We start from the raw sequence: 27,127 nt of genomic DNA on the forward strand, positions 1-27,127 counted from the left end.
ACGAAGACTGTGCACGGAGCATTGGTTGATGTTTGTGAAAATTCACATTGGACGTTCAGAATGTAACAAGAATCACTTAAAGCCTTTATCAACCGTAGGATTGGGTTTACTGAGATTTGTGTGCATTGCATGCATTTTAAATGTGCTTATGACAAGAGATTATGATTCACAAATGGTATTTGGGTGCCCTCTTTTGGTGAGATTCGATGCATTGCGGAGACATGGACAAAATGTCTGAATCATAATAGCCCCAGTAGCTATTTGGACACTCAGCTCACATTAAAATTGGATTGCATTACACAACAAAATATCAAACCAAATTGCATGCAGCCTATTTTTAAGCAACACAGCACAAGCATGCTTTTAAAGCCAAACATTTCACAAAAAGAGGTTTGTTTGGGTTTTGAGCAATAGATGTACTTTTCAAAATGAAGATCAAAAAAGTATTAGGACATCTTTCGGTTGTCAAACATTAGCTGACTTATAACAAACAACTCACAAACCCATTGTACATTTAGATTCATCGTTATTTAGTGTGAATTGACTTGAGATGATGTTTCTTGTTTTAATGACCATTGCAACTGGGTCTGTAACTGCTTGTGTCCTTAATTCAGTCATGAAATCACACAGCCTCCCTTCGAAATCTTAATCTGTCAAATGTTGGACAGCATTTGTAATAAGTATCCTTTTTTTTTTAATCAGCAGATGAGTTTTCAGCTTATGCAGACCCCATGCCAGCCTTCTATTTTATTTCTTAATCGCAAGCTACGAGGCATTAAATGTCTTATAATGATAAGTAGGGCGAAAATTTGTGTGATTGCTCCGGAATTCGGCAGGTCATAAAGTCGTGTCGTGTACGATTGCACCTGTACGATTTTCAGATAAACTGACTCGTAATGTGTGCAGGGGCTCACGACTTCCTGAGTGTCAGAACTCGCACCGTGTATGCCCAGCCTAAGTCATACGGGTTTGAAACTTATTTGGGTGAACTTGAAACTTAAGTTATTTGGGTGAACTATCCCTTCAAGTGTGACTCAAGACATTTTTCCATCCCACTGTATACTTGGTAATGGTGCGAAGATGAAAGTTATCAGCATTTCATAGTTATTCTTTTCATTATAGAGTAATGACTGCATTAACCTGACTAATAGATGTTAGTATATGTCATTAGATGTATGCTAATCTAAAGGAACATTTGAGGCTTCATGTAGTGCCTCTATTAAAATCAGTGCCTGCACACAAAATATATCATAGGGCAATCTGGCAAATTGAAATATGTGCCCTACTCTTTAAACCGATCATCTTGAGCTTGACCGGGCTCCCACTGGAGCGGATTTGAAAGGGCAGGAGAGTCATGTGGGGATCAGAATTAGAAATTTACCATAATCCTCCATAGGAAAAAGGGGGAGAGACCGAGCAAGCTCTAGTTACCTCCGTGCAGCAGAGACGCAGGACGTAAAGCAAAGAGACAGTCATTGGAGCCTTTGGTGTTCTAGTTATTCGGTGAACTCTTAACACTCTTGTAGATCTGTTGCATTATGGCCCAGACCAAAAGTGATGTGAGTGTCACAGTGGAGATTTCTAATGGAGCTGTTATCCACTGTCCTGTTGGATTGTGCATGGAGATGGAAGATCGGAGGACTGGAGAGGAAGAGGAGGAATATGAGGTGGAACTAGCAGAAGAAGTGGATGAGGATATTCAGATTGGAGGTGAGGATGATGTTGTGGACGACAAGGTAAAGGTTAATGTAATGTCTTCAACAGATGGTACTGTCCATAAAACAGTGCAAAACAACAAAGTTGTAAGTGAAGAGATGGAAGACGAGAGATCCCAACACATAAAGCCTGATCAAGAGGTAGAGCCGCAATGGCCAAACAAATCTTCAAAAGAGGTAAAAGTTAAAAAGTCAGAGGAAGAAGAGGAGGAAATTGCAGAACCGACAGTGCCTGAGCTTCAGGTAGAAGTTGAATTGTTAACGACAACGGAATCACAATCTCCAGAATGTCAGAACGAAGCTAAACCAAACGCTAGCACCAAGGAGCTTGTAGAAACGGTCTTTGACAAGGGTCAAGCAGATCACAAGTTGGAAACCGTGTGTGAAGACCAAATGGACAACAATGAACAAGCTGGTTTTCAAGTGCAGACCATGAATGCAAGGAAGGAGACAGACGAAGAACAGGAGCTAACCTTCTCTGAGGTAGGAGAGGACTCTTTTGGCCTCCTTCTTGAGAAAAACGAAAATGCAAATTCTGTATCGAGTGATAATGAAACACAGAAACTAAAAAATGAAATACCACATGAAATAGAGGATCATAAAGAACTGAATGATGTCATGGAGGAGGGCTGGCAAGATCTAGAAGCACCACTAAACCAAGAAGAACAAATACAAGTGGACGAAGAGCCACGGATTGTTTCCACCACTGAAGATGGTTCATTAGAAGCCTTTCAGAGTCTCGTTGATGAGCAAGAACCTGGGACAAAAGAGATGCAATGTGATAATGATAGCAAAGTGGAGTCTATGACTGACGTGCCTTCAAAAGTTGACTTCAAAGCAATTGGAGAGCTAATACCCAATGATGCTTTCAAGATCAAAAATGGAGAAGACCTGTCCACTGTTAATAAAGTTGAAGAAAGTACAATGGATCGGATTACACCAGAACAAGTGGTGACCAAGTTTTGTGGAAGCATAGAGGAGATGGTTGAGAATTCAGATCAACAGTTGGCAGAAAGCATCAGTGATGTTTCTACACAAGAGGAAGGTGAAAGCCTGGAGGAGGTACAACAGGTGGTGGGTGAGAACGGTGGCTCAGATCTGGAGACATATGACAAGTGTGTGAGAAATGAGACGGATACACAATCAGCCATTGTCAATGGACCCGAGAAGACACGAGGAGATGAAGAGGTTGATAAAGAGGGCATTAGAAGGATTCAAGATGAGGTTGAGTCAAAAGAAGGGGTGGAGATTACAGAGGAGCCAAAGCAGGTCAAGAAGGTGGAGCTTCCTGCAGAGGAGGGAGGGTGTGAAGAGGTACAACAGCCACAGGAAATCACAACTGATGCACCTGAGACTATAGAAGAGGGGGCGGGTCAGCAGCAAGAACAGTCAGGCAGGGTCCACAAACAGGAGGTTGCAGAGGGAGGGGATGTTGCAAAAGAACAGCCAAGACCTGTCAATGAAGAGGTGGCAAAACCCATAGAGGAGGGGGCAAGGAAAGCAATAGAAGATCCCAAGGATGTCATTGAAGATGAGCCCAAGATGAAATTCAGAGACGGGGGGCATAAAGTGACAATGCCTTCTTGGTTTAAGGCAAGCGACACTGCAGATGCTCATATCCAAGAGCCTCCAAATCTCTTTGGCGGTCGTATCATTACCATAAGCACAAGCAGTGAAAGGGAGGTGAATATCAAGGCCAAAGATCAAGAGGTTACAATGGAGAGTGCAATTCCGGGGATACCACCCTCGATAGTGCGACAGGACGAGGCAAAGACCCTGATGAAGATGACAAGGATGGGGCCACCAGCTCAACAAATGGGGGAAGATCCTCAAGACTCACAGATCTCTCTCTATGTGAAGGTAATCTCTTATGTTCCTTACTATTCTATGATAGTCAATATGTCTTCGTGTATTGGAGTATTACAGTGCAATGAAAGTTTACTATGGTAACCATATTCTCACCAAAATACCATAATCACTACATTTATTGTTACTACTGTAAAACCATAATGGGGTTGTTCCATGTCAAATCAACCAAATTTTAGAAACATTCCCAGCTGAAATTTTTTATATTGTTAATACTTTTTCTGAATATAGATAAACATAAATTATGATGATGTCATTGAAAAATGTAATTGATTGACTAATTGACTAATTGACTAATTGACTAAATAATCTCTTATTTTGGAGCCAATGATTTTGGATAAAAATACAGGTACATTTTTTTACCTTTTTTACCTTACAAAAAATTTACCTTACAAAGGTGGCAGCGTCTTTGTAAGACAGGTAGGTCTATTAATTCAATTAGTTGACTTCAGCACCTCTTGTTGCATTTGAAAAAACACTTTTTTGTGTTGTTTTTCCAAAGTTGGAGTGTCTATAACTCCAGAAGCATTAAAGATATCTTGATATCCTTTATATATTCTGGTTGTGAAGAAACTTTTTGTATCTTCATTTTTAAGGCCCTATATGGATAAATCCCAGAGATATTGTGCTCTCAATGTGGCTCCATCCGAAAATTTTACCCATTCTTAATAGTCGAAAATCAAATGTTAGTCACATGGTATGAACAATGGTCTGAACTACAAACAATGTTGAAACTAGAAGTGTACCTTTATTTATTCAGTAATAAGTCATATCAAATTCCCGATTTTCAAAAGTCCAAAAATAGACTACTATTTCGAATAAGGGAAATAATAATAATGTTTTCCAACATTTTGATTCCAAGCACCCCCTAATTTGATGATTCCTTTGCAAGGGACTCCCTTCCAAAATAAATAACATAAATAAATAAATAAATAAATACAAATAAAAAGGCAGCAATATATTTACATAAAGACCAATTTATACTGTGTGAGAAAAATACTAAGTGTAATACAGTTAAATTATTGGACAAAATTATTCAATAATTGTTACAGTATGTAATCATTTATTAAATTAACAATTGTATTTTAAATAATTAGATTTTATATTGTCATTGTACTAAAGCCAAAACAAAATTAATAAAATATTATCTGGAAAATATTTACTTTGTATTTAGGTGACCACTTATCTTTTTTATACCCACTATAAGAGTTATGTTACATTTATAAACCAAGTAAAAATAATTTTCAATTCAATTGAAATCTATTGGTAGTCCTAAGAAAACAGAACGTAACAGTGATCATTTCAAATTTGGTAAATGTTTACTTTTTCTCTGAAGTGTTTCACGGACCCCCTAGTCCATAGAACTTCACTGGGTGCTTCTAGAAATTGCTCGGTCTTAGATGCTGGTGATATAATGCACTTACCTAATTGAGATTATTCTGGGCTAACGGATTGAATGTTGAGCTAAATGTTAGTTTGTAACAGATACAACAGACTGTTTTCTCTTTGATTCTAATTAGCTGTTCTTGGAGAAAGTACACTCTCAACAAGCATTAGGAAAGAGACAATTACAGTAGTGAGACCAACTGGCTTTAAGTACACAGCTCCAAAATGCATTTGGACTCTAAAGTCAAACTTTAAAATGTGTAAATGTCAGAATGTCTGAAAATATCAAAGCAGATGTCATTTATTTGAAATAAAGATAGCACAAGCACACTTTACTATGGGATGAAATTAGTTTCAAAAACATTTCACAAAAATGAACAGAAATGTTAGGATTGAATTGATAATCAATAAAGATACTGTTGAAAAATGTCAAACAGTATTGTGACACTTTGTGTTTGTCAAACGTTATCGGAATGTGTTCATAGTTAATGTGCAGAAGTCCATCTGTGGTGTCTCTGATAGGAAACTTGTGTAAACTGACTTCATAATTCAACACTAATAGTTTTTAGCTTTGTGGAGTTTCATTAAATTGTCTGAAATATTCTGAGCACACACAGAGCCACATTCTTGTGATATGAAGGAGTCTGTGAGCAGCAGGACATTAAGCCGGCTAGAAATGCCTTTAAATCCACCCTTATGTTTCTGTAGAACGATTCCTGTAATAAAGATGTCCATTGTGTACACAGCAGTTGAACTCTGGATATGGGCATTGTGAAAAGAGAAACTCCTACAATCTTTCTGTACGTTTCAGCTCACAAACAAATCACAAATTACAGCCAGGGTTCATTTTATGCCTCATTATAGGTGGTTTTGGTAGGCTGCACGTAACCGATGGCATTAAAGATGCACCTCCGCCTATTATTTAGAGATAAAAAGTTTTGTTCCTTAATTTAATGTGTGCTGTCTATTTGTAGGTATGTGCATTTAATGCATGTAAATACTTGTACCCCAGCTGCTTGTTTATATGTTGGAAAATAGGCCACCATTAACTGCACACTTGTCTTTCTCTCTGTGCAGAGCACTAGAGGTGTAGTGGGTTAATCTCTCAGCATTCCTGTAAACTCTAATCTGATTAAGATTGTGTTGGTCTGGGTGGGTTGAGAGGGATCTGAGATTTGCAATGGACTAAGCGTTGGGGGGTGAATGGGCTCTAATCAATAATAATATGGTGTTTGCCCATGCTAAGTTGTGTAAGTGCTTTTAGTGCTTTTTAGCACATTGCTATGTGGTTGTTAAAATGTTATAAGCAGTTTTTTGCAAATTGCTATGCAGATGTTAATGTGTTCTATGCCCTTTTTTTAGCACATTGCTATGCAGTTGGTGTACTAAGCTGTTTTTAGCGCATTGCTATGCGGTTACTAAGGTGTTCTTAGTGGTTTTTATCTCATTCCTATGTGGTTGCTTATGTGTTCTAAGTGTTTTTAGCACATTGCAGGTTTGCTAAGGTGCGTAAATTGTTTTAGTGCTTTGCTATGCGGTTGCTAAATGTTCTAAGACTTTTTTATCACACCCTGTAGCAACTTATTATGCAATAACAAAGCATAGTGTAATAACTGCACATAGTGTAATAAGTATTGCATTATTGATATAATAAAATGTTCATAATGTAACAATTTTCCCAAAATCTTGAGCTCATAATGTAATAATGTTTTTGGTATAACGTAATAGGTTATTGCATGAGAAATGTATTACATTATGAACGCACTGTAGCAACGTATAATGCAGTCACAGTTCATTATGTAATAGCAGCACATAATGCACAATTGAAACAGTGTTTACAATATAATAATTTTATCTCAACATAATAAAGTTAAGAGCACAAAACGTAATAATACAGTAGGTTAATACAGCAAAATAAATGTAGGCTTATTAGGATACATTGTGAACTCAAACATTTTCATAAAAGTTTTTCTAATTTTGTGATTATGACTCGCTCCATCATTTTGAGTTACTTTGACCCAGAAAAACATTTTAAGTTTTAAGCACTAACTTAATAAATAAAGTTTCTGCTTTCTAATTATGTAGTTATTATGTTTCTAATCATTACTGAGATATAATCATTTAAATGACTGTCATAAAAACTTGTTTATCTGCCAAAAATGTATAATGCATTTATAATTTTAGCGATATGCAACTCTATAGAGAAGCTTTTCATTTTTCTAGCTAAATAACAAGCTAAGGACATTATTGGCTAAATCTTCCTGAGGTTGGACTGTTATAGTGTTCATCTTAAGATGTGCAATAGGTGATTTTACTGTGCAAAAGTTTTTCCCAGTATATTTCTTGTTTTTCTTTAGCACTCTCAAAAAACGTTGTAGCCTGTAGGGTGCATTCTTGTACCGTAAATGCATCCTAAATTTGTGGATTTATTTGTTTTTGATTGGTGGCTGGTTGAACTGTCCCAGTATAATCATTTGTATTTATTTATTTATTTTACTACTATTATTTAATGTTAATGGTTTTAAAGTTAATGGTTTTAAAATGGGATTTTTTTTCTTTTGCTATAAGAAGTTGTGCTACTCTCTAACAACCCTTGGAAATTTGTGCTGAAATAAAAATAAAAAATAAATAAAAAAATACAGTAATAATGTACAGTAATAATAATAATAATAATAACATCAACAACATCAACAACAATAATAATAATAATAAATGCATGAAAATTTAAATCTGGTGCATATCATGGGTAGTTTAAGACTAGATTTAGATTTTAAAAATGTACTGTAAAGGAATACCAATGTTTTTTATACCTTAGAAAGAAAACGATTGTTTTGTTTTGGAAATTATTACAATATGACAAAATTATTACATTTTAATCCAAATGTTTCTGGTGAGCTCATAATGTAATACATTTCGCATGATGTAAAAAAAAAAACGTTATTACATTATGAGGTCAAGATTTTATTAAGTTTTGAGAAAATGTATACATAATGAACATTTTATTACATTAATAATGTAATACTTATTACATTATGTGCAGTCATTACATTATGAGTTGCTACACACCCAAATGTTTGCCAGAAGTTTGCAGCTCTTCACCGGTAGTGGTGAACCTGCAGAAAACCTTTGGCAACAATGGACAGTTTGTCACAAGTTTGCAAAAGCTCATTTCAATGAAAATGATCAGTGGCGAATTTGCAGAAAGTTTGCGGAAAATTTGCCACGAACTCGTGGTTTTTGTAAGGGCATTCCTGTGCGGCTGCTAAGGTGTTCTAAGCAGTTTTTAGCACTTTGCATGGTTGCTAATGTATGTAAGTGGTTTTAGAGCTTTGCTATTCAGTTGCTAAGGTGTTCCAAGTTTTTTTGCACTTTGCTATTCGGTTGCTAAGGTGTTCCAAGTTTTTTTTTTGCACTTTGCTATTCGGTTGCTAAGGGGTTCCAAGATTTTTTTTGCACTTTGCTATGTAGTTGTGAAAGTGTTCTTAGTGGGTTTTGCTGCATTGAATGGTTGCTAAGGTGTGTAAGTGGCTTTTAGTGCTTTGCTATTCAGTTGCTAAGGTAAGTGGTTTTAGCATATTGCTATGCTAATATGATCTAAGCATTTTTGTATTTCTTTTGCCGCATTCCTGTGGGGTTGCTAATGTGTTCTTAGCAGGTTTTACAACATTTCTATGTGGTTGTGTTTAAGTGGTTTTTAGTGCGTTGCTATGCAGTTGCTAAGGTGCTCTAAGTGTTTTTTAGTGCATTCCTGTTCAGTTGCTAAGGTGTTCTTAGCAGTTCTTAGCACTTTGCTATGTGGTTGCTCAGGTGTTCAAAATGTTTTTAAAGCATTACTGTGCGTTTGCTAATTTATTCTAAGTGTTTTTTAGTAAATTGCTATGCGATTGCTAATGTTTTCGAAGTGGTTTTTAGCACATTCTTATGTGGTTGCTAGGATATTCTGGGTGGTTGCTAGGTGGCTGATTGCTGGTGCAAAGAATAAGAGCCCAATTCCACAAAGTAATATTGTTCAGTTGTTTATGTTTATAGTTGGCAAGCATTAAAATTATGTGTGGTCAGTCAAAGCCAGGTGTTTGTATTCTGACTATGTTACAAAAACATCTTCGTCCAATCAGATTTTAGAACTGGAACTATCTTTTTTATAACTTGACATTCATTATAATATGTGCATATTACACAGTCTGAACAAAGAAAGCATTACATGGATGCCCTCCACTGACTGTATGGCACTCTGATTTACCCTGATTGCCCTCTTTGCACCCCCAGCATTCATTCTATAACACACAAACAACTTATCTTCAGGTGACCAGACATCACATAATCATTCCCATATCCTCCTGACTGCATAAACATAGTAACATAGTAGTAAATCTACTCAGTCCATATCCCTTCTACACTCTTACACAAACGAAAACACATAAACATAACCAGTTTAGGATAAGAACCCCACAGACACTAGCATTTTATGCCCACTAATATTTGATATTTAAACATCTACACTTTATATTGTACTTGTTTTTTTAATATTGTGAAATTTTGCTTATCATATTAGGAATTACCATCATCATTTTAATGGCCATTGTTGTAGATCATCACTGTAAAAACTCTTTCATAACACACGTCTCATAAACGGCTTCTCTATTGATTATTGTGTGAGTATAACAAAGAACAAACGTCTCAATGTCTCGTCCTGCATATCTCAGACTGCGTTCTCCACCCAGACACCCACAGAACATGAAGACACATTCTACAAAATCAGCCATTCAATTTGTATGTTAAAAGCAAAGAACTAAGTAGAAATTTTTCTAGGAGTTTTTCAGCCTTTGCATTTAACATTGTTTCAGAACTTGACTGCAAAACATGTTTAAAACAGTAAATATTTCATGATGGCTTGGTTTGATGTAGCAGCTAAAAAATTGGGATTTCCTTGCATTGAACTATTTGTGAAGGTAAGAGATTATTTCACTTTTAACCTGCGGAGAAATAGGATAACAGTTAGCAGAAGTCAAATATACACAATATACACAGTTTTAACAATTGTGGTGTGCAATGGACAATTTGAGCACTCTAAAAATATTCCTGGCAAAAATAAAGGTTAAACAAATGGATTAAATTACATTTATTTAAATATTCTTAAATTTTCTAAATATAAAATTTGATCAATTAATGCCAAAGCAAATATAGATGCTATTTCCCAAACTGTATTGTTTAAAACGTATTAATTTTGTTTACCAACGTTTACTTCATGCTTCTCATTAATTTTAATTAAATAGTTCATTTATTCTGAATTCATTTAAAAACCACTAAAAAAACTATGGTTACTACAGTCTACGACATTACTATAGTAAAACCATGATTACCACCAAAAACGATGGTTACTACAGTCTACGATATTACTGTAGTAAAACCACGATTACCACCAAAAACCATGGTTACTACAGTCTACGATATTACTGTAGAAAAACCATGATTACCACCAAAAACTATGGTTACAACAGTCTACGTTATAACTGTAGTAAAACCACGATTACCACCAAAAACGATGGTTACTACAGTCTACGATATTACTGTAGTAAAACCACGATTACCACCAAAAACGATGGTTACTACAGTCTACGATATTACTGTAGTAAAACCATGATTACCACCAAAAACTATGGTTACTAACAGTCTACGTATATATACTGTAGTAAAACCACGATTACCACTCAAAAACTGATGGTTACTACAGTCTACGATATTACTGTAGTAAAACCACGATTACCACCAAAAACGATGGTTACTACAGTCTACGATATTACTGTAGTAAAACCATGATTACCACCAAAAACTATGTTTACTACAGTCTACCATATTACTGTAGTAAAACCACGATTACCACCAAAAACTATGGTTACTACAGTCTACGATATTACTATAGTAAAACTATGGTTACCACCAAAAAACTATGGTTACTACAGTCTACGTTATTACTGTAGTAAAACCACGATTACTACCAAAAACTATGGTTACTACAGTCTACGATATTACTGTAGTAAAACCACGATTACCACCAAAAACTATGGTTACTACAGTCTACGATATTACTGTAGTAGTAAAACCACGATTACCACCAAAAACCATGGTTACTTCAGTCTACGATATTACTATAGTAAATCTATGGTTACTACAGTCTACGTTATTACTGTAGTAAAACCACGATTACCACCAAAAACTATGGTTACAACAGTCTACGATATTACTATAGTCTATGGTTACCAAAAACTATGGTTACTACAGTCTACGGTATTACTGTAGTAAAACCACGATTACCAAAAACTATGGTTACTACAGTCTACGTTATTACTGAGTAGTAAAACCACGATTACTACCAAAAACTATGGTTACTACAGTCTACGATATTACTGTAGTAAAACCACGATTACCACCAAAAACTATGGTTACTACAGTCTACGATATTACTGTAGTAAAACCACGATTACCACCAAAAACTATGGTTACTACAGTCTACAATATTACTGTAGTAAAACTATGGTTACTACAGTCTACGATATTACTATAGTAAAACCACGATTACCACCAAAAGCTATGGTTACTACAGTCTACGATATTACTGTAGTAAAACCACGATTACCACCAAAAACTATGGTTACTACAGTCTACGATATTACTGTAGTAGTAAAACCACGATTACAACCAAAAACCATGGTTACTTCAGTCTACGATATTACTATAGTAAAACCACGATTACCACCAAAACTATGGTTACAACAGTCTATGATATTACTATAGTAAAACTATGGTTACCACCAAAAAACTATGGTTACTACAGTCTACGATATTACTATAGTAAAACTATGGTTACTACAGTCTACGATATTACTATAGTAAAACCACAATTACCACCAAAAACTATGGTTACAACAGTCTACAATATTACTATAGTAAAACTATGGTTACCACCAAAAACTATGGTTACTACAGTCTACGATATTACTATAGTAAAACCACGATTACCACCAAAAACTATGGTTACTACAGTCTACGATATTACTATAGTAAAACTATGGTTACCACCAAAAACTATGGTTACTACAGTCTACTATATTACTATAGTAAAACCACGATTACCACCAAAAACTATGGTTACAACAGTCTACGATATTACTGTAGTAAAACCACGATTACCACCAAAAACTATGGTTACTACAGTCTACGATATTACTGTAGTAGTAAAACCACGATTACAACCAAAAACCATGGTTACTTCAGTCTACGATATTACTATAGTAAATCTATGGTTACTACAGTCTACGTTATTACTGTAGTAAAACCACGATTACCACCAAAAACTATGGTTACTACAGTCTACGATATTACTATAGTCTATGGTTACCACCAAAAACTATGGTTTCTACAGTCTACGGTATTACTGTAGTAAAACCACGATTACCACCAAAAACTATGGTTACTACAGTCTACGATATTACTGTAGTAGTAAAACCACGATTACAACCAAAAACCATGGTTACTTCAGTCTACGATATTACTATAGTAAAACCACGATTACCACCAAAACTATGGTTACAACAGTCTATGATATTACTATAGTAAAACTATGGTTACCACCAAAAAACTATGGTTACTACAGTCTACGTTATTACTGTAGTAAAACCACGATTACCACCAAAAACTATGGTTACTAAAGTCTATGATATTACTATAGTAAAACCACGATTACCACCAAAAACTATGGTTACTACAGTCTACGATATTACTGTAGTAAAACCACGATTACTACCAAAAACTATGGTTACTACAGTCTACGATATTACTGTAGTAAAACCACGATTACCACCAAAAACTATGGTTACTACAGTCTACGATATTACTGTAGTAGTAAAACCACGATTACAACCAAAAACCATGGTTACTTCAGTCTACGATATTACTATAGTAAAACCACGATTACCACCAAAACTATGGTTACAACAGTCTATGATATTACTATAGTAAAACTATGGTTACCACCAAAAAGCTATGGTTACTACAGTCTACGTTATTACTGTAGTAAAACCACGATTACCACCAAAAACTATGGTTACTACAGTCTATGATATTACTATAGTAAAACCACGATTACCACCAAAAACTATGGTTACTACAGTCTACGATATTACTGTAGTAAAACCACGATTACTACCAAAAACTATGGTTACTACAGTCTACGATATTACTGTAGTAAAACCACGATTACCACCAAAAACTATGGTTACTACAGTCTACGATATTACTGTAGTAGTAAAACCACGATTACCACCAAAAACCATGGTTACTTCAGTCTACGATATTACTATAGTAAAACCACGATTACCACCAAAACTATGGTTACAACAGTCTATGATATTACTATAGTAAAACTATGGTGACCACCAAAAAACTATGGTTACTACAGTCTACGATATTACTGTAGTAAAACCACGATTACCACCAAAAACTATGGTTACTACAGTCTACGATATTACTGTAGTAAAACCACGATTACTACCAAAAACTATGGTTACTACAGTCTACGATATTACTGTAGTAAAACTATGGTTACTACAGTCTACGATATTACTGTAGTAAAACCACGATTACTACCAAAAACTATGGTTACTACAGTCTACGATATTACTATAGTAAAACTATGGTTACTACAGTCTACGATATTACTGTAGTAGTAAAACCACGATTACCACCAAAAACTATGGTTACTACAGTCTACGATATTACTGTAGTAGTAAAACCACGATTACCACCAAAAACTATGGTTACTACAGTCTACGATATTACTGTAGTAAAACCACGATTACCACCAAAAACTATGGTTACTACAGTCTACGATATTACTGTAGTAAAACCACGATTACTACCAAAAACTATGGTTACTACAGTCTACGATATTACTGTAGTAAAACTATGGTTACTACAGTCTACGATATTACTGTAGTAAAACCACGATTACTACCAAAAACTATGGTTACTACAGTCTACGATATTACTATAGTAAAACTATGGTTACTACAGTCTACGATATTACTGTAGTAGTAAAACCACGATTACCACCAAAAACTATGGTTACTACAGTCTACGATATTACTGTAGTAGTAAAACCACGATTACCACCAAAAACTATTGTGACTACAGTCTACGATATTACTGTAGTAGTAAAACCACGATTACCACCAAAAACTATGGTTACTACAGTCTACAATTCAGATTTTGAACCAGTGAATGGAAAGTAATTTGCTGTTAATTGCAAACAACAATAATTTATTCCAACGTTAGCATTGCCAAGTCAACTAATCTTAAACTTTGTGTACACATAATTCCTGATGCTTGCGAGGTTATTTGTTCAGTTTATATATATATATATATATAATAAAAAAAGGAGCTTCTATACAGATTTCTTAAAATTATACTATAAATTGCTGTTAACAGCCATTGAAGTTTTGTGGCGTATAATCACAAGAATGTTGTGCTAATATGTGCGTTGAATGTTGTGTCTCATAGGCTGGCAGTGATGGAGAGAGTATCGGAAACTGTCCCTTTTCTCAAAGGCTCTTCATGATTCTATGGCTGAAGGGTGTTATCTTCAATGTCACAACTGTGGACCTCAAACGGTGAAGCACACTATTCACAACAACATATTATGTAGTTTCACTGTCCCTTTAAGATACCTGATTGGTTAATAGCAATGTTGATGCAGGAACATGTCCTTACAGGCAAAATCACAATTATTTGTCAAAACGTCTAGATACTTGACTGAATTTTTCAAAACAAAAGCAAAGCATGATGCTTTTGTAAAAAGGTATTGATGAAGGGATGATTTGTTTGGTTTTGTCTAACAGGAAACCAGCGGATTTGCAGGATCTCGCTCCAGGTACAAACCCTCCATTCATGACCTTCAATGGAGAAGTTCTGGTGGACGTCAACAAGATTGAGGAGTTCCTTGAGGAGAGACTTGTCCCTCCACAGTACGTCCTATATAAATGTGTATACAGATACTTGTACATCATTAAAAACCTTCTTTATTTGTATTTTATATTAACACCTGTGCAATGGTTTAAGATATCCAAAGTTGGCAGCAAAGCACCCAGAATCCAACACGGCAGGAATAGACATATTTGCCAAATTTTCGGCCTACATCAAGAACCCTCGAAAAGAGGCAAATGAGGGTGAGTTTAATTAGTTTTGTTTGAAGATCTGGTTGAGAAATTGGGCTCATTAGATGGATGATTTTAAATGTATTCTTTTGTTTACATATGGTGTTTGTATGATTATGATATTAAGGTCTGGAGAAAGCTCTTATGAAGTCCCTGAAGAGACTGGATGAGTATTTGCAGACGCCGCTCCCAGAGGAAATAGATGCCAACAGCACAGATGATCCTGATCCATCCACACGCGGTTTTCTGGATGGACTGGATCTCACACTGGCCGACTGTAACCTGCTTCCCAAATTACACATCATGAAGGTGCATCCTGTGTTTCATTTGCATTTCAGCCTCTCATTTTCTCTTTTCCTCTCTCCCTTGTTTCTATAAAATCTCTCTAACCTTTTCTAAAACCTGAAGATCTCCCAGATTTGGCGTTTAGAAGGTTGGGGTATGGGTTAGGCTAGTGTTAGGCTAACAGTGTATCTACAGATGTAATTAAATGCAGGTTCTCTAAATGTAAGTACAATGCAACTGCACGTATGTACATAATAAGTACATTGTACCAAATGCTTAAGTACATATTAGTTAAAGACACCTAATATAAAGTGGGTCCATATTTATATTGAGTAGGCCTATAATACAAAACTATTTCAGTATTGTATTATAATTAATATAAATTTGTATTAATATGTATATTTAATACAAAAATATTAATTGCAAATTATAATGAGTGAAAATTTCAATTGAAAAATGTGCATTAATTTCAGAATTTCTTAATAAACGTCTGCAGTATTTAATCATATTTAAATAAAATATATATATATTTATATAAATAATTTATATAATTATATATATAATATATATTTGTATAACTTAAATGTACTTTTATGTATTTTTTTTACAATTAAATTTATGTAAATTAATTTAAAATAATAAAATAAAAGTAAATGAAAATAATTGCAGAATTTACACTTTGAAGCAAATAATAATAATAAAATAATTAAAAAATTTTTTTTTTAATAATCACATATTTTTAATAAGTTACTCAAAAAGCCAAATGTTAGAATGCCATGTCAAATATTATATTCTTAACCAGTTTTACATGTTCCATGTTCTATGTTTTAGGTTGTTGCCCGGAAATACAGAGGTTTTGAAATTCCCGCTGAAATGACTGGAGTTTGGCGATATTTGAATAATGCTTACCAGAGAGAAGAATTCATGAACACGTGCCCTGCTGACCGCGAGATCGAGTTTGCTTACATGGACGTCGCAAGAAAGATCAAATAGATCCAGATACAGAGACAAGTAGTGGTAGTTTAGTGTGTGTGTGTGTGTGTGTGTGTGTGTGTTGTGTGTGTGTGTGTGAGTGAGTGTGAGAGTGAGAATGAATGTGTACTGTGTGTAAGTGTGCACTCACTGGTGGAGCAGCACAAATATTGATCGTAAATCGGTAGATTGGCTACTGTTTCCTTTAATCAATGGCAGGACCAGGAAATTGTGAAAGACCCTTGTTACCTCTTAACATCTTAATATGTATCGACTCTGTCTTATTGGATGACAAACACTGTAGTTTTGGTAAATTAACATTCACGTAACGAACATAATGTTCTCCATGGCCTTGACCATTTTGCAGTTTAACTTGTAATAATAATTTAAAAAAAATTAAGCTATATATGCTTGTCTCTAATCTATGTTTTATTCTCCTTTTGATTTTGCATGTTTATTCTGTTATCAGAAATGTTAATTTAATAATAATACAAAAAAATATTCTGGTCTACACACATTTTCTATTTAAATTTTCTATATACAAAAAAATAAAATAAAATAATTTTACAAGTTCACATATATACTTAATAAATCTCTCCTTTAATACTGTTTTATATCAATAAGGAAAAGCTATTTTTACAGACTGACGTATTTTTTGAAAACTGATTCAATTTTCCATTTAACTGTTTTAATGTTTAAAGTGTTGGATGAAAACTGCTTTCATGTTTCAATTGTTTTATATCTATGCACAAAAACATGCAACTTATGCAACTATGTAACCTTGCGTAAACACCTTATGAAGCTCTAATGAGGAGACTTTAATTAAACTAATCAGAAAACATCATTAAGTCTTCATGGTTTTTAATTTCCTATTTCTGCAGATTGTGCAAAGAATTTGATCTTGATACTGCAAGTCGCATTGATTATCGCAAACAAAGTGGAAACAAGCATAAGGGGAATGATGTGAAAAAGGTTCAACAGAGAAAGCAGGTGGTGAAAAAAGCTCTTCTGACAAGCAGGACCCAAAATGATTCCTCAAAGTTTCATCTTGAACTCCATTTATCTGACTGGCTCGTGTGTGTTTTGGATGGCCTCATTAAGCGGTTGCTGTAGCAACAATGTTAGCACCCAAATCAATTGAGAAGGCATAATATCAACAGCTTGACCTTCTTGTCAACTCACTTTACCTCATCACCATAGTGACCCCACAACTAGAGCTTTAAGAACTTATACAAACGTAGAAAATCCCAAAGTGTAAAAGTACAGTGAGACCAACAGCGAGAAAATACATGCTCAGTTATGCAATGCACAGCTTCTCTTTCAATAGTTGCCGTCTTCTCAATCATTTGCAATGATCACCGAGAGAAATAGCTGTAGAAAAATAAAGTTCTCTTTATTATCAGGGTATTTTTGCATGCTATATCATTTTTATTGGAGCTTGCAACAACGAAGACGTTGATAGGAGATAGGAGGTTAAAAGTATTTCGTGCACAAGTCAAGGGTACACACGTCAAAGAGCTCAGAGGTGTCAGTCATGTTATTGATGGGCCAATGAGAGGATTTTAAGCATCTATATTTGAGAACAAGCCTTGTTGCTTGGCGTCGGAGTGTCAGAGGTTTTGCAAGAGAGCTGGGATTTGTTGCTCATCTAAGCGAAGCCCAAGTAGAGGTTGCACAGAAGCTGCGGACATCAGGTCAGTTTTGAGAGCAGTATTTCCAGAAGCACACTGTTTTTGGAGAGAGAAAAACAGTTGTTAATGCACAGGTGTTATTTTAACCACGTAATTTTATTTTGCAAAAACATCGCCACAGTCATGTAATTTTCATGAGGCTGCATGGTTTTATTAAGAGGGCCATTCAGTCTACGAATGTTTGCTAGTCTTAGCTGGTCCATTTTGGGCATTTTTTAGCTAGCCAGGCTGGGTTACCATCTTAAACCAGCTTAGACCAGCAAACCAATGTATACAGTACGTTTTATCTATTGCAACTGGTTGCATCATACCTCTCTTGTTTGGTTTCTTAGGAGTTGATGGAAGGGACTTTTTAAAAACTTTTCCATTGAGTTTGGGATCCATTTGGTCAGTGCTAGTCTTTGGTGAAGTCTCACCACCATCTACAATCGGTCGCTGTGGTAGATTTCAGGTTTCCATCTGTCACTACCTGTGGATTATAATAGTTATAAAGCATATTTTGTAGCATATAGTGCATATACAGTACATATTTCATATATGCCACTAAGAGTTGTTCAGTTATGACATCAAATTGTAGGCCAATCTTGAAGACCAGCTTGTCATGGGTTCCCTCAGAATTTCCGATGGGTTTTTAGAATAACGGTTTTATTTTCAAAGTAAGTTATGTTCTTGAAGTTACAAAATAGGGACTACAATTGTTGTACAATTTGTCAAGCACATAATATTGCATCCTTGGGGTAGGGGTAGCCCTATTTGGCAACTTGTAGCAACTTAAAGTTTAAAAAAAAAACACAACAGCTTAACAACAGACCTTGTTTTACACAGAAATCAAAAACCGGTATTCTAAAAACCCACTGAAAAATTCCTGAGAGAATCCATTGGTCGAAAATGCTGATTGTCTTCCAGGTTCTAGGTCTACAAGTGAAAGAGCTTAATGGTTTCAGGATTGGAACATACCATTTTGTTCTTCTTCCCAGGACTTCGCCCATTGCCATTTCCTTCGATGAAACAAGACAATAAGAGGTGAGAAACACTGAGTTAGTTGTTTTTCCAATAGCAACATTACAACGGGATTTATAAAAAAAATCAATTGGACCAATTCAAGTAATTTATTAAGGTTTTGCGGTTATTAACACACCTCTGGATATAATGGTGATCCGATTGCTCAGTGTGCTGTTCATTAACTTGTGAAGCTCTTCAAGTGCACTCAACAGCTTCACAAGCTCCTCTCGAGTAGCTGCACCACCTGTGATGGGATCCAACTTGGATTGTTTGGCTGCTGTTGAAGCGTCGCCTTGCTCGTCTGAATCAATCACCTTTGATAACCTAAACATGTTGTTACTCTCTGTCAGAGTTTGCTGCTTGGAGTCAGGAGAACTAGTCATGAGGTCTATCCTCAAAGATCTATCAAGAACATCGGCTGCTGGCTGAATCTCCTCTTGTCCATCAGAATGGATTGCCGCTGTCTTTAATGGGTTATTGATACCTGTGCTCAAGGGTTTGTCTCTGACATCTGGGCTGCTAGTAGCTCTAATTATTTCGTCTAAAGCTCTCATAGGTGCAGTCTTTCCATCTCCATCAGGAAATGTCGTCTTCGGTCTGGTACTCAGTAGCTTATCAAGAATCCTTGTCGCTCGTGCTGTAATCTCCTCTATAGCTGCTCTAGTTCTCCATGGATCTGGAGGTTCTACATTGTCTTTGGAGGGAAGTAAACACATATGAATGTCCATTTGAATATGAATGAGGCACAGTAACATCACTGTTTTTATTTATATATATATTATATGCTACTTACTATGTATAATAATATAGATACATGTGTATATATACCGTTTTAGCACGTTTCACTTCTGAACCACTTTATACCTCATACCTCACCATGTCTCTGCGCTACAATGGTCATCTGCACTATTCTACATATCTACCTCATTCGCAACTGCACTTTACCTGCATTTATTTTTTTATTTTTTTATAATATATTACTATTTGCACTTCTGGTTGAATGCCAACTGCATTTCATTGGCTGTGTACTTGTACTGTGCACAGTGACAATAAAGTTGAATTTAATCTTATCTAAAGAGACTATTTCAGGAAGCTATAGTCCTCAATTATGTGGTAAAGACAACGTTTTTGACATCCAACGGAATACAATTTATTTTGTTTCCCCTTAACCCAACAGAGAGGTGTTTGCATGTCTCTAAAATGGTGCATCTGCTCTGGTCCTTAAAAGGGTTGGGTTTGTCTCAATTAGGTGTGTACAGAATCTAAGCCTAAGGTTGTGTTGACACTTGAATTGTTCCCCATACCCATAGAAACACCTCAAGTGGAATACCAATGCACTGAAATACCCTGAGAACCTTGAAAAGGAGGCATTCTGATCTTCAAATATCCCTTTTAAGGGCTTTTCTTGGCTTGGACAAACATAAATGACATAACAGATGACAAATGCTTTCTTGTCCAGGGATCTTTCTAACTCTTTCTTAATCATCATTGAAATCTTTGAAGCATACGCTGACAAATCACTTGCTCACACTCATGTACAAACACATGTGTATCCATTCACTGCCTGCACCCTTGTTGACACAAGTTTTGGAGATGTTAAGGAGTTACTAGGACTACCACGGTACGTATTGGTGATGTCACAGTTGGGTGACATTGAGGGGGTTTTTGGACTCCAAAAAGACAACAAGTCATCATTTTAAAAAAGTCCTTGGAGAACCCCTTGTTTAAAATAAAAGTGGTATAATAAGCCTAATCCTAGGCAATATGAAGCATTGTAGAAATGGAAAGGTGCACTACAACACAAGCTGTGCTAAATGATGATACATTTGCAGCAGCGGATGGTGCATTTAATACTTTGCCAATAATTTTTTGTGCATATAATTCTTTGATTCTCAGTGTTGCTAGGTCCAGAAATCTTATCATATCATTAATGTAAGTGGGTCACCCAGGTCAAGAAATTCTTCAACCTCTAATAGTGTCAGAATTAACCTGGATGAAAGCCGCTGAGACTTAATGCCCTAATTCAAGCCATTATGTAACGCTACTCTACACCACTGAGCCAGTTTTAGCAGGAGAAAGAGTCCAGAACCTGAATGTGGAACGACAGATTTAAGGTTTGCACATAGTGGAAGTGCGAACAGCACAAGGCCAACAGAACATCACAAGAAACTGGCGCCACTGGTCTGATTATCTTGGTCTTGAGCCATTTTTGAGTCTGTTGGCTTGACAACAGTGAAATGAACTACCCAATAGCAAAGACAAATCTCTCTTTAATATCTCAGTTGTTTCTCCTAGACAGCAATGAAGTTAAACAGAGAGAACAAGGATATTTTTTTCTGCTTATCCAAAGAAAAAGACCTTAGGAATCTCACAGAGTCTCCTCTAGAGTTTCAGAAGAGAACTCACCTCAGGAGATACTTCTCCCAAGGAATTTCCGGAGAAACATCTGAGACAACTTTCAAACTAAACATTTGGGAACTGTCCTGAGCTATGACTGACCAATCCTTGATCAATAAAATCTAGGTAAACCTTGAATTCGATCACTGTATTCTCAAAAAAATAGAAGAAAAAATGCTTAAAAAAGTAAAGGTAGGCTAATTGGAAATGAGATTCAATGCCTGAGTCAAGTCCTAACTCAAGGTCAAGTGATTATAGGGAACACTTTGCATTGTCAATTAAAGGTCAGTTAAAGCTAATTGTTTAAAGCTTAGGTCACGTCTAGAGTGTCAAGTCATTTTTATTTGTATAGCGCTTTTCACAACACACATTGTTTCAAAGCAGCTTTACAGAAAATCTTGCATTAACAGAAAATAAAACTGTAATATCTATAAAGTCTTAGAGTCATCATTGTGTAGTTTAAATATGATTGTAAATTGTGTATAAAAAAAATAACAATTAAATAATAATTGTAACCCTTGAGCTGCCAAACTCTTGTGAGATTCACCCTGACCTACCTGTAGCCCTTAACCCTACTCTTTGCCAGCAGTAAATGCACACTGGCAAGAGTTTCTGCCGAACAAGTGTTGCCATCTAGACGTTACCAATGTCTTACCTCCATCAGTGGGTTCCTCAAAAACATCTGGTTCTCCAGGCATCAACGGGGCAGCATCCAAGACAGAGGCGAGAGTCAACAGAGCAACTGTGGTAAATACTTTCAACATGTCTCCCTTATGCATCTCTAAGGTGTGACGGTGTGGTTATATGTTATGGCAAAATGAATGCAAATTATTTTTTGTCTAGCAGCGTTTAAAACAAGCTTCTTAATCTAAGTAACTTTCGCTTGCTGTCTTTCTTTGTCTCTGACCAAATTCGTACACTTGCCACGGTTTTTACACAGATGCGCCTCTGGGATGAGAGGGCTTGTCAAGTGTTACCTATTTTATGCCGAGCTTCCTCTACCATCACACCAGATCTACCAGGCCTTTTAAACCTGGTTCGACTTGGGCGTAAAACGGACACCCATATTAGCCTCGTCCAATCAGGCTGCAAACCCCTCCCTGCCACGTCCAGAAGTTGTGTGACATTTGGGGCTATGTTTGGTGTCGGGGTCCTCCATTGTGAAGGCGGCAGCAGGCACTGGACCCTTCTGCGTCAGAGGCCCTTTCTACTCGGGCCCCTGTGCAAACACATTAAGAAGTGCCTTATCACTGCTTACACAGCAGCGCACCCAATGACTTTGTCCACTCCTCAACGAGGTCAAAAGGGCCATGCCAAATCTGGACGACGTTTGATGTGTGGACCAATGCAAATAGCCTTCATGCATATGAAAATAAATTAGCATGACGTGAAGCACTGCATGTGTTCGATGACAAAAATGCATCAAATATTAGTCAAAATAGAAAATGAAGATAAATGCATTGGTGCACTCTCGTACGTAGGTGCTTTACAATTTCATGGATATGCTTTATCTGCAACTTTAAACATACTAAATGTACAAGCAACACATGGCTACAGTTTTTGATATTTGAAGTTGGAGGGATCATTGATATGTACCAATGACTATCAATTCCTGTCTTTTTGATTATGTAAAGAACATGTAGAAACTGTATTTTTATATATTTCGAATACAATTTGAGTAATCTGTGCAAACTAGTTGCTGAAATGCTAGGGTGATCTTGGTGTTTGCCAAGGTGCTGTTATGCAGTGGTTAAGGTGTTGTAAGTTGTTTTTAGTGTGTTGCTATACAGTTGCTAAGATGTTCTGAGTGTTTTTTAAGGTGTTTAGGATAACTGCATACTGTGAAAAGAGCCTATCCAAGTCTCTATAATTTTTTGGTCTGTAAATATGGCTAACATATCTCTCTCAATGTAAGCAGTATTTTTATATTATTCTTATATATGCATATAGTGTAGATATAGGGGTAATAGTTAAAGGGCAAAATATGTCAATTTAAAGATGCTTTTATCTTTTCTTTTCTTGTTTTTTTATTTTTTTTTTATTTTTTTTTTTGAGTAACAAATTAACCCTGACATATGAAAGAATTGTCAGAAAAAAAAAAATAAAATAAAAAAAATATATATATATATATATATATTAAATTTTTTACATTAAACTGTTTTAAGTACCATTAGACAAACTACAAAATTTTTTTTTTTTTTTTAAATAATTAAAAAAAATCACATGTTTTTGTATGCATCGTATTTGATCTATTAAGCTTTAAAGGTCATTATCCTCCTGAGGCCCTGCAATTCATTTTTGTGTAGGACGTTTGTTACTGAAGTTTTTGTACAGTGGTAAATCTTGGGGTATTATCAGAGGACTCTCTGGGCTTTTCAGAGATACCAAATGTTTGAGAACTTCCTCTCCTTGCTCTATAAATATGGATTGAAATGTATCACAGTATCAAATACAATATGAATAAAATATTATTTTTTCAATAAACAATTTTTATCATATGTATTTTATGCACTAAACACTATATTGACATTTAAAAAAGGGAAATTGTCAAACTTAAGGTAAGATGACATCATAATCGCTTGTGATGTAAAATAATGAGATCGTTATAATGACAGAGCACGCTGCATATATGAAAATACACAGAAATATCAGTTCACACTTTAATATATCTTATAAAATAATTTGTTTTGTGGTGTGCATGAATGTAATGTAACGGTGATGGAGAGATATTCCTCAAAAGCCTGTTGTATCATATTTGATACATGGATTTCAAAGGGGCTTTTTCAATAAAATAATATATAAAATTTTAACCAAGCACAAGTTGCTTATATTCAGCAGATACTCATTTTAAAATATCAGTAACAATATAATCATTACTGTCACTTTTACTTTATTAAAATCATTAAAGTAATTTATCCCAACATAAGAGTCACTTTTCGTACAAGTCCTCCGGCATTTTAAATAGATCGATATAAATGTTGAAACCAAATTCTTTCACAAATAACCACTAAATGGTCCATAAACATGTGAAACTTACATACGATAGGTTGAACAGAGAGTGAAACAGGAGCCGTCAAACGTTGTGTATCATATTTGATACACACGGCGTTATAGGGTTAAAATAGAAACTGAAGAATTCCTTACTATGGCATTTTTTTCCCAAGCATTATTAATTGCGGGGGCATTTTTGATGGAATTTATGCCCTGAGCCTGCCTTAATTTCTGACCCCGGTCGTTTTCCAACAACCTTCCTTCCTCTAACAACTCCTTAATTCAATGTCCACCTTTAGCTCTTTTTTTATCACTTGCTCTCTCTCTCTCTGTGCTATAAGAACCATGGTACTGAATGTATAATTCATACCTGCTAATGGGGGATTTTGTTAATTTTACAGTGCATAGTGACAAACAGGTGTTTAAGAAAGCACTGTGGTAGGTTTTGTTTCTATTTAGTGTTTTTGAAGAAAATAAAATCAAAAGTGCTCTTTACATCGGAGGGGCTTTAGCCCCCTTGTACCCCAATAGCACACATGTACTCAGCAAACCACACAATTTGAGGTAACATTTATGTCTATAGCAGAACAAGGACATGTTATGTGTACTCAAATCCATAACTGCAAGTATGAGCAATAGTTATGCTTAAAGAGCTACAATAAAGCACCTGAAACATTTGTCCCTTCCAGATCTCCAGAAAGATTTGGGTGAGAAAGAAAACGTGTGTTCCTGTTTGAAGTTAATGACACAGGAAGTTGCAGTTTCTGTTTGCCTTGTGCCACGATGTCAGGAGAGAGGGACGTGGAATGTGGTTACAACAGACAGAGGAAGGGAGCGGACAAAGTCAGTTGCTGGGAAGGGAGAGCCAAACCTGAGAGCATCCATTAATTCTTTACCCTTTTCGGAATGAATACAGTCACACCAATACTGTGATGTGTGTGTGTGTGTGTGTGTGTGTGTGTGTGTGAGTGAGCTTCGAATCTCGTGTCCTGTCACACACTCAGAGGAAAGAGAATAAATACCCTCAGACTGTCTGCACCTCTCTGTCTCTCTAAAGTAAACATTTTCCTACTGTCTGTAGCCAAGAAAGTAGCCTTTGCCTGTTTGTTTCTATATCAGTGCTAGGGTCAACACAGCGCCTGCTAGTGGTTACGGTAATTATCACCTTTATTAGGATGGATATTAATTTGTTATAGTCGTATGACATTTTCCTCATGGGGGTTAAAGGGATAATTCACCCAAAAAGTTTTCCTAAAATCTTCTCTCATCATTTATCACCCTCATGCCATCCCAGACGTGTGACCTCCTTTGTTCTGCAGAACACAAATGAAGATTTTTAGAAGAATATCTCAGCTCTTTTGGTTCAAACAATGCAAGTGAATGGTGATTAGAACTTTGAAGCTCCAAAAAGCACATAAAGGCACCATAAAAGTAATCCATAAGACTCCAGTGGTTTAATATATGTCTCCAGAAGCATTATAATAAGTGTGGGTGAAAAACAGATCAACATTTAAGTCCATTTTTACTATAAATTTCCACTTTCACTTTCACATTCTTTTGCATTCTGAAAGTGGAAGTGGATATTTATAGTAAAAAAGGACTTAAAGGAATATTCCGGGTTCAAAATGAGTTAAGCTCAACCGACAGCATTTGTGACACAATGTTAATTACCACAAAAATTAATTTCGACTCATCCCTCCTTTTCTTTAAAAATCAAAATGTAAAAATTAAAAATCTTACAATGAAAGTGAATGGGGCCAATTTTTTTTTTTAATTTATTATTTATTTATTTTTTTAACGTTAAAATACACACTGTTTCAAAACTATAGATACAAGACGTAAACAATATAAGTGTTAGCATGATTTTAGTGTGATAAAATTATAGCCAATTTTACAGCTTCGTTACCATGACGATGTAATGTCAGCAAACCCTAAAACAACTGAGAAAATGATAATTTAAACAACTTTACAGCTCAAATAGTACACAGCTTTTAACAGAATAATAAATGTAAGTGCTTTTATAAAATTATAAGCTTCACATTTCTGTCTTTAAACCCTCCAAAAATTGGCCCCATTGACTTCCATTGTAAGTGCCTCACTGTAACCTCCATTATTGCTTTTTTTTTTTTTTTTTTTAAAGAAAAGGAGGGATGAGTCAAAATAAATTAGGCTGTCATTGTTTGTTTGGAGCAGTTTCTCACTCAGTAAAAACTTGATAAACTTGATAGAATATTTAGGTAGAATCCACTGAATCCAAACCTGCATATGTGTCCTGTCATTTGCCAGCGTTAAATGTGTTCATGACATTCAACACCATCACACGTTTAGCTTGTGAATGACTCTGAACTGCAGGTAAAGACAGTTTTCAACCAAAACAGTACACAAAAACACTTGAAGTACCAAAGTTGGACATCAACCGCTTTTGAAAAGGTAATTTTGAGAAACTTCAGCTAGTGCTGTGCCATGTGAATAAGTTGGAATTAAAGGGGAATGGATGGGAAATGCATGTCTTTTTTAGCTATCCGGTTTGTTTCTGACAATTTTGTTTTGGCTATTATTGGAATGCAACTGGAGGTTTTCTTAAACACATTTAAAGTTCATTTCTATAAATCAT

At 35.6% G+C, this 27,127-nt stretch overlaps 1 protein-coding gene and 1 pseudogene across 3 annotated transcripts; one reads left to right on the forward strand and one right to left on the reverse strand.

The window, feature by feature from the left end:
- The first annotated feature begins 1,412 nt into the window (after positions 1–1,412).
- On the forward strand, positions 1,413–17,263 carry LOC127443968 (chloride intracellular channel protein 4-like). Of its 3 annotated transcripts, none has more exons than XM_051703053.1 (6): positions 1,413–3,575; positions 14,523–14,632; positions 14,861–14,986; positions 15,081–15,187; positions 15,303–15,484; positions 16,292–17,263. In XM_051703053.1, the coding sequence occupies exons 1-6, from the start codon at positions 1,539–1,541 to the stop codon at positions 16,451–16,453; spliced, it is 2,724 nt and encodes a 907-aa protein (XP_051559013.1). In that variant the 5' UTR covers positions 1,413–1,538; the 3' UTR covers positions 16,454–17,263. The 3 variants fall into 3 exon arrangements, with proteins under 3 accessions (XP_051559013.1, XP_051559015.1, XP_051559014.1); XM_051703055.1 differs by lacking the exon at positions 1,413–3,575 and adding an exon at positions 6,110–6,217; XM_051703054.1 differs by lacking the exon at positions 1,413–3,575 and adding an exon at positions 9,681–9,916.
- A 631-nt stretch (positions 17,264–17,894) lies between these two features.
- LOC127444073 (uncharacterized) lies at positions 17,895–22,468 on the reverse strand (annotated as a pseudogene).
- Between the last annotated feature and the right edge of the window lie 4,659 nt (positions 22,469–27,127).

The sequence above is a fragment of the Myxocyprinus asiaticus genome, chromosome 7 (genome assembly GCF_019703515.2).
Source record: "Myxocyprinus asiaticus isolate MX2 ecotype Aquarium Trade chromosome 7, UBuf_Myxa_2, whole genome shotgun sequence".
NCBI classification, from domain to species: domain Eukaryota; kingdom Metazoa; phylum Chordata; class Actinopteri; order Cypriniformes; family Catostomidae; genus Myxocyprinus; species Myxocyprinus asiaticus.

Bases quoted from the DNA above. Each gene is read 5' to 3' on its own strand.
- LOC127443968 (XM_051703053.1), top strand. From the start codon at position 1,539: ATGGCCCAGACCAAAAGTGATGTGAGTGTCACAGTGGAGATTTCTAAT. The intron at 14,987-15,080 runs GTACGTCCTATA...CAATGGTTTAAG, and splicing joins GAGAGACTTGTCCCTCCACA to ATATCCAAAGTTGGCAGCAA. The intron at 15,188-15,302 runs GTGAGTTTAATT...TATGATATTAAG, and splicing joins TCGAAAAGAGGCAAATGAGG to GTCTGGAGAAAGCTCTTATG.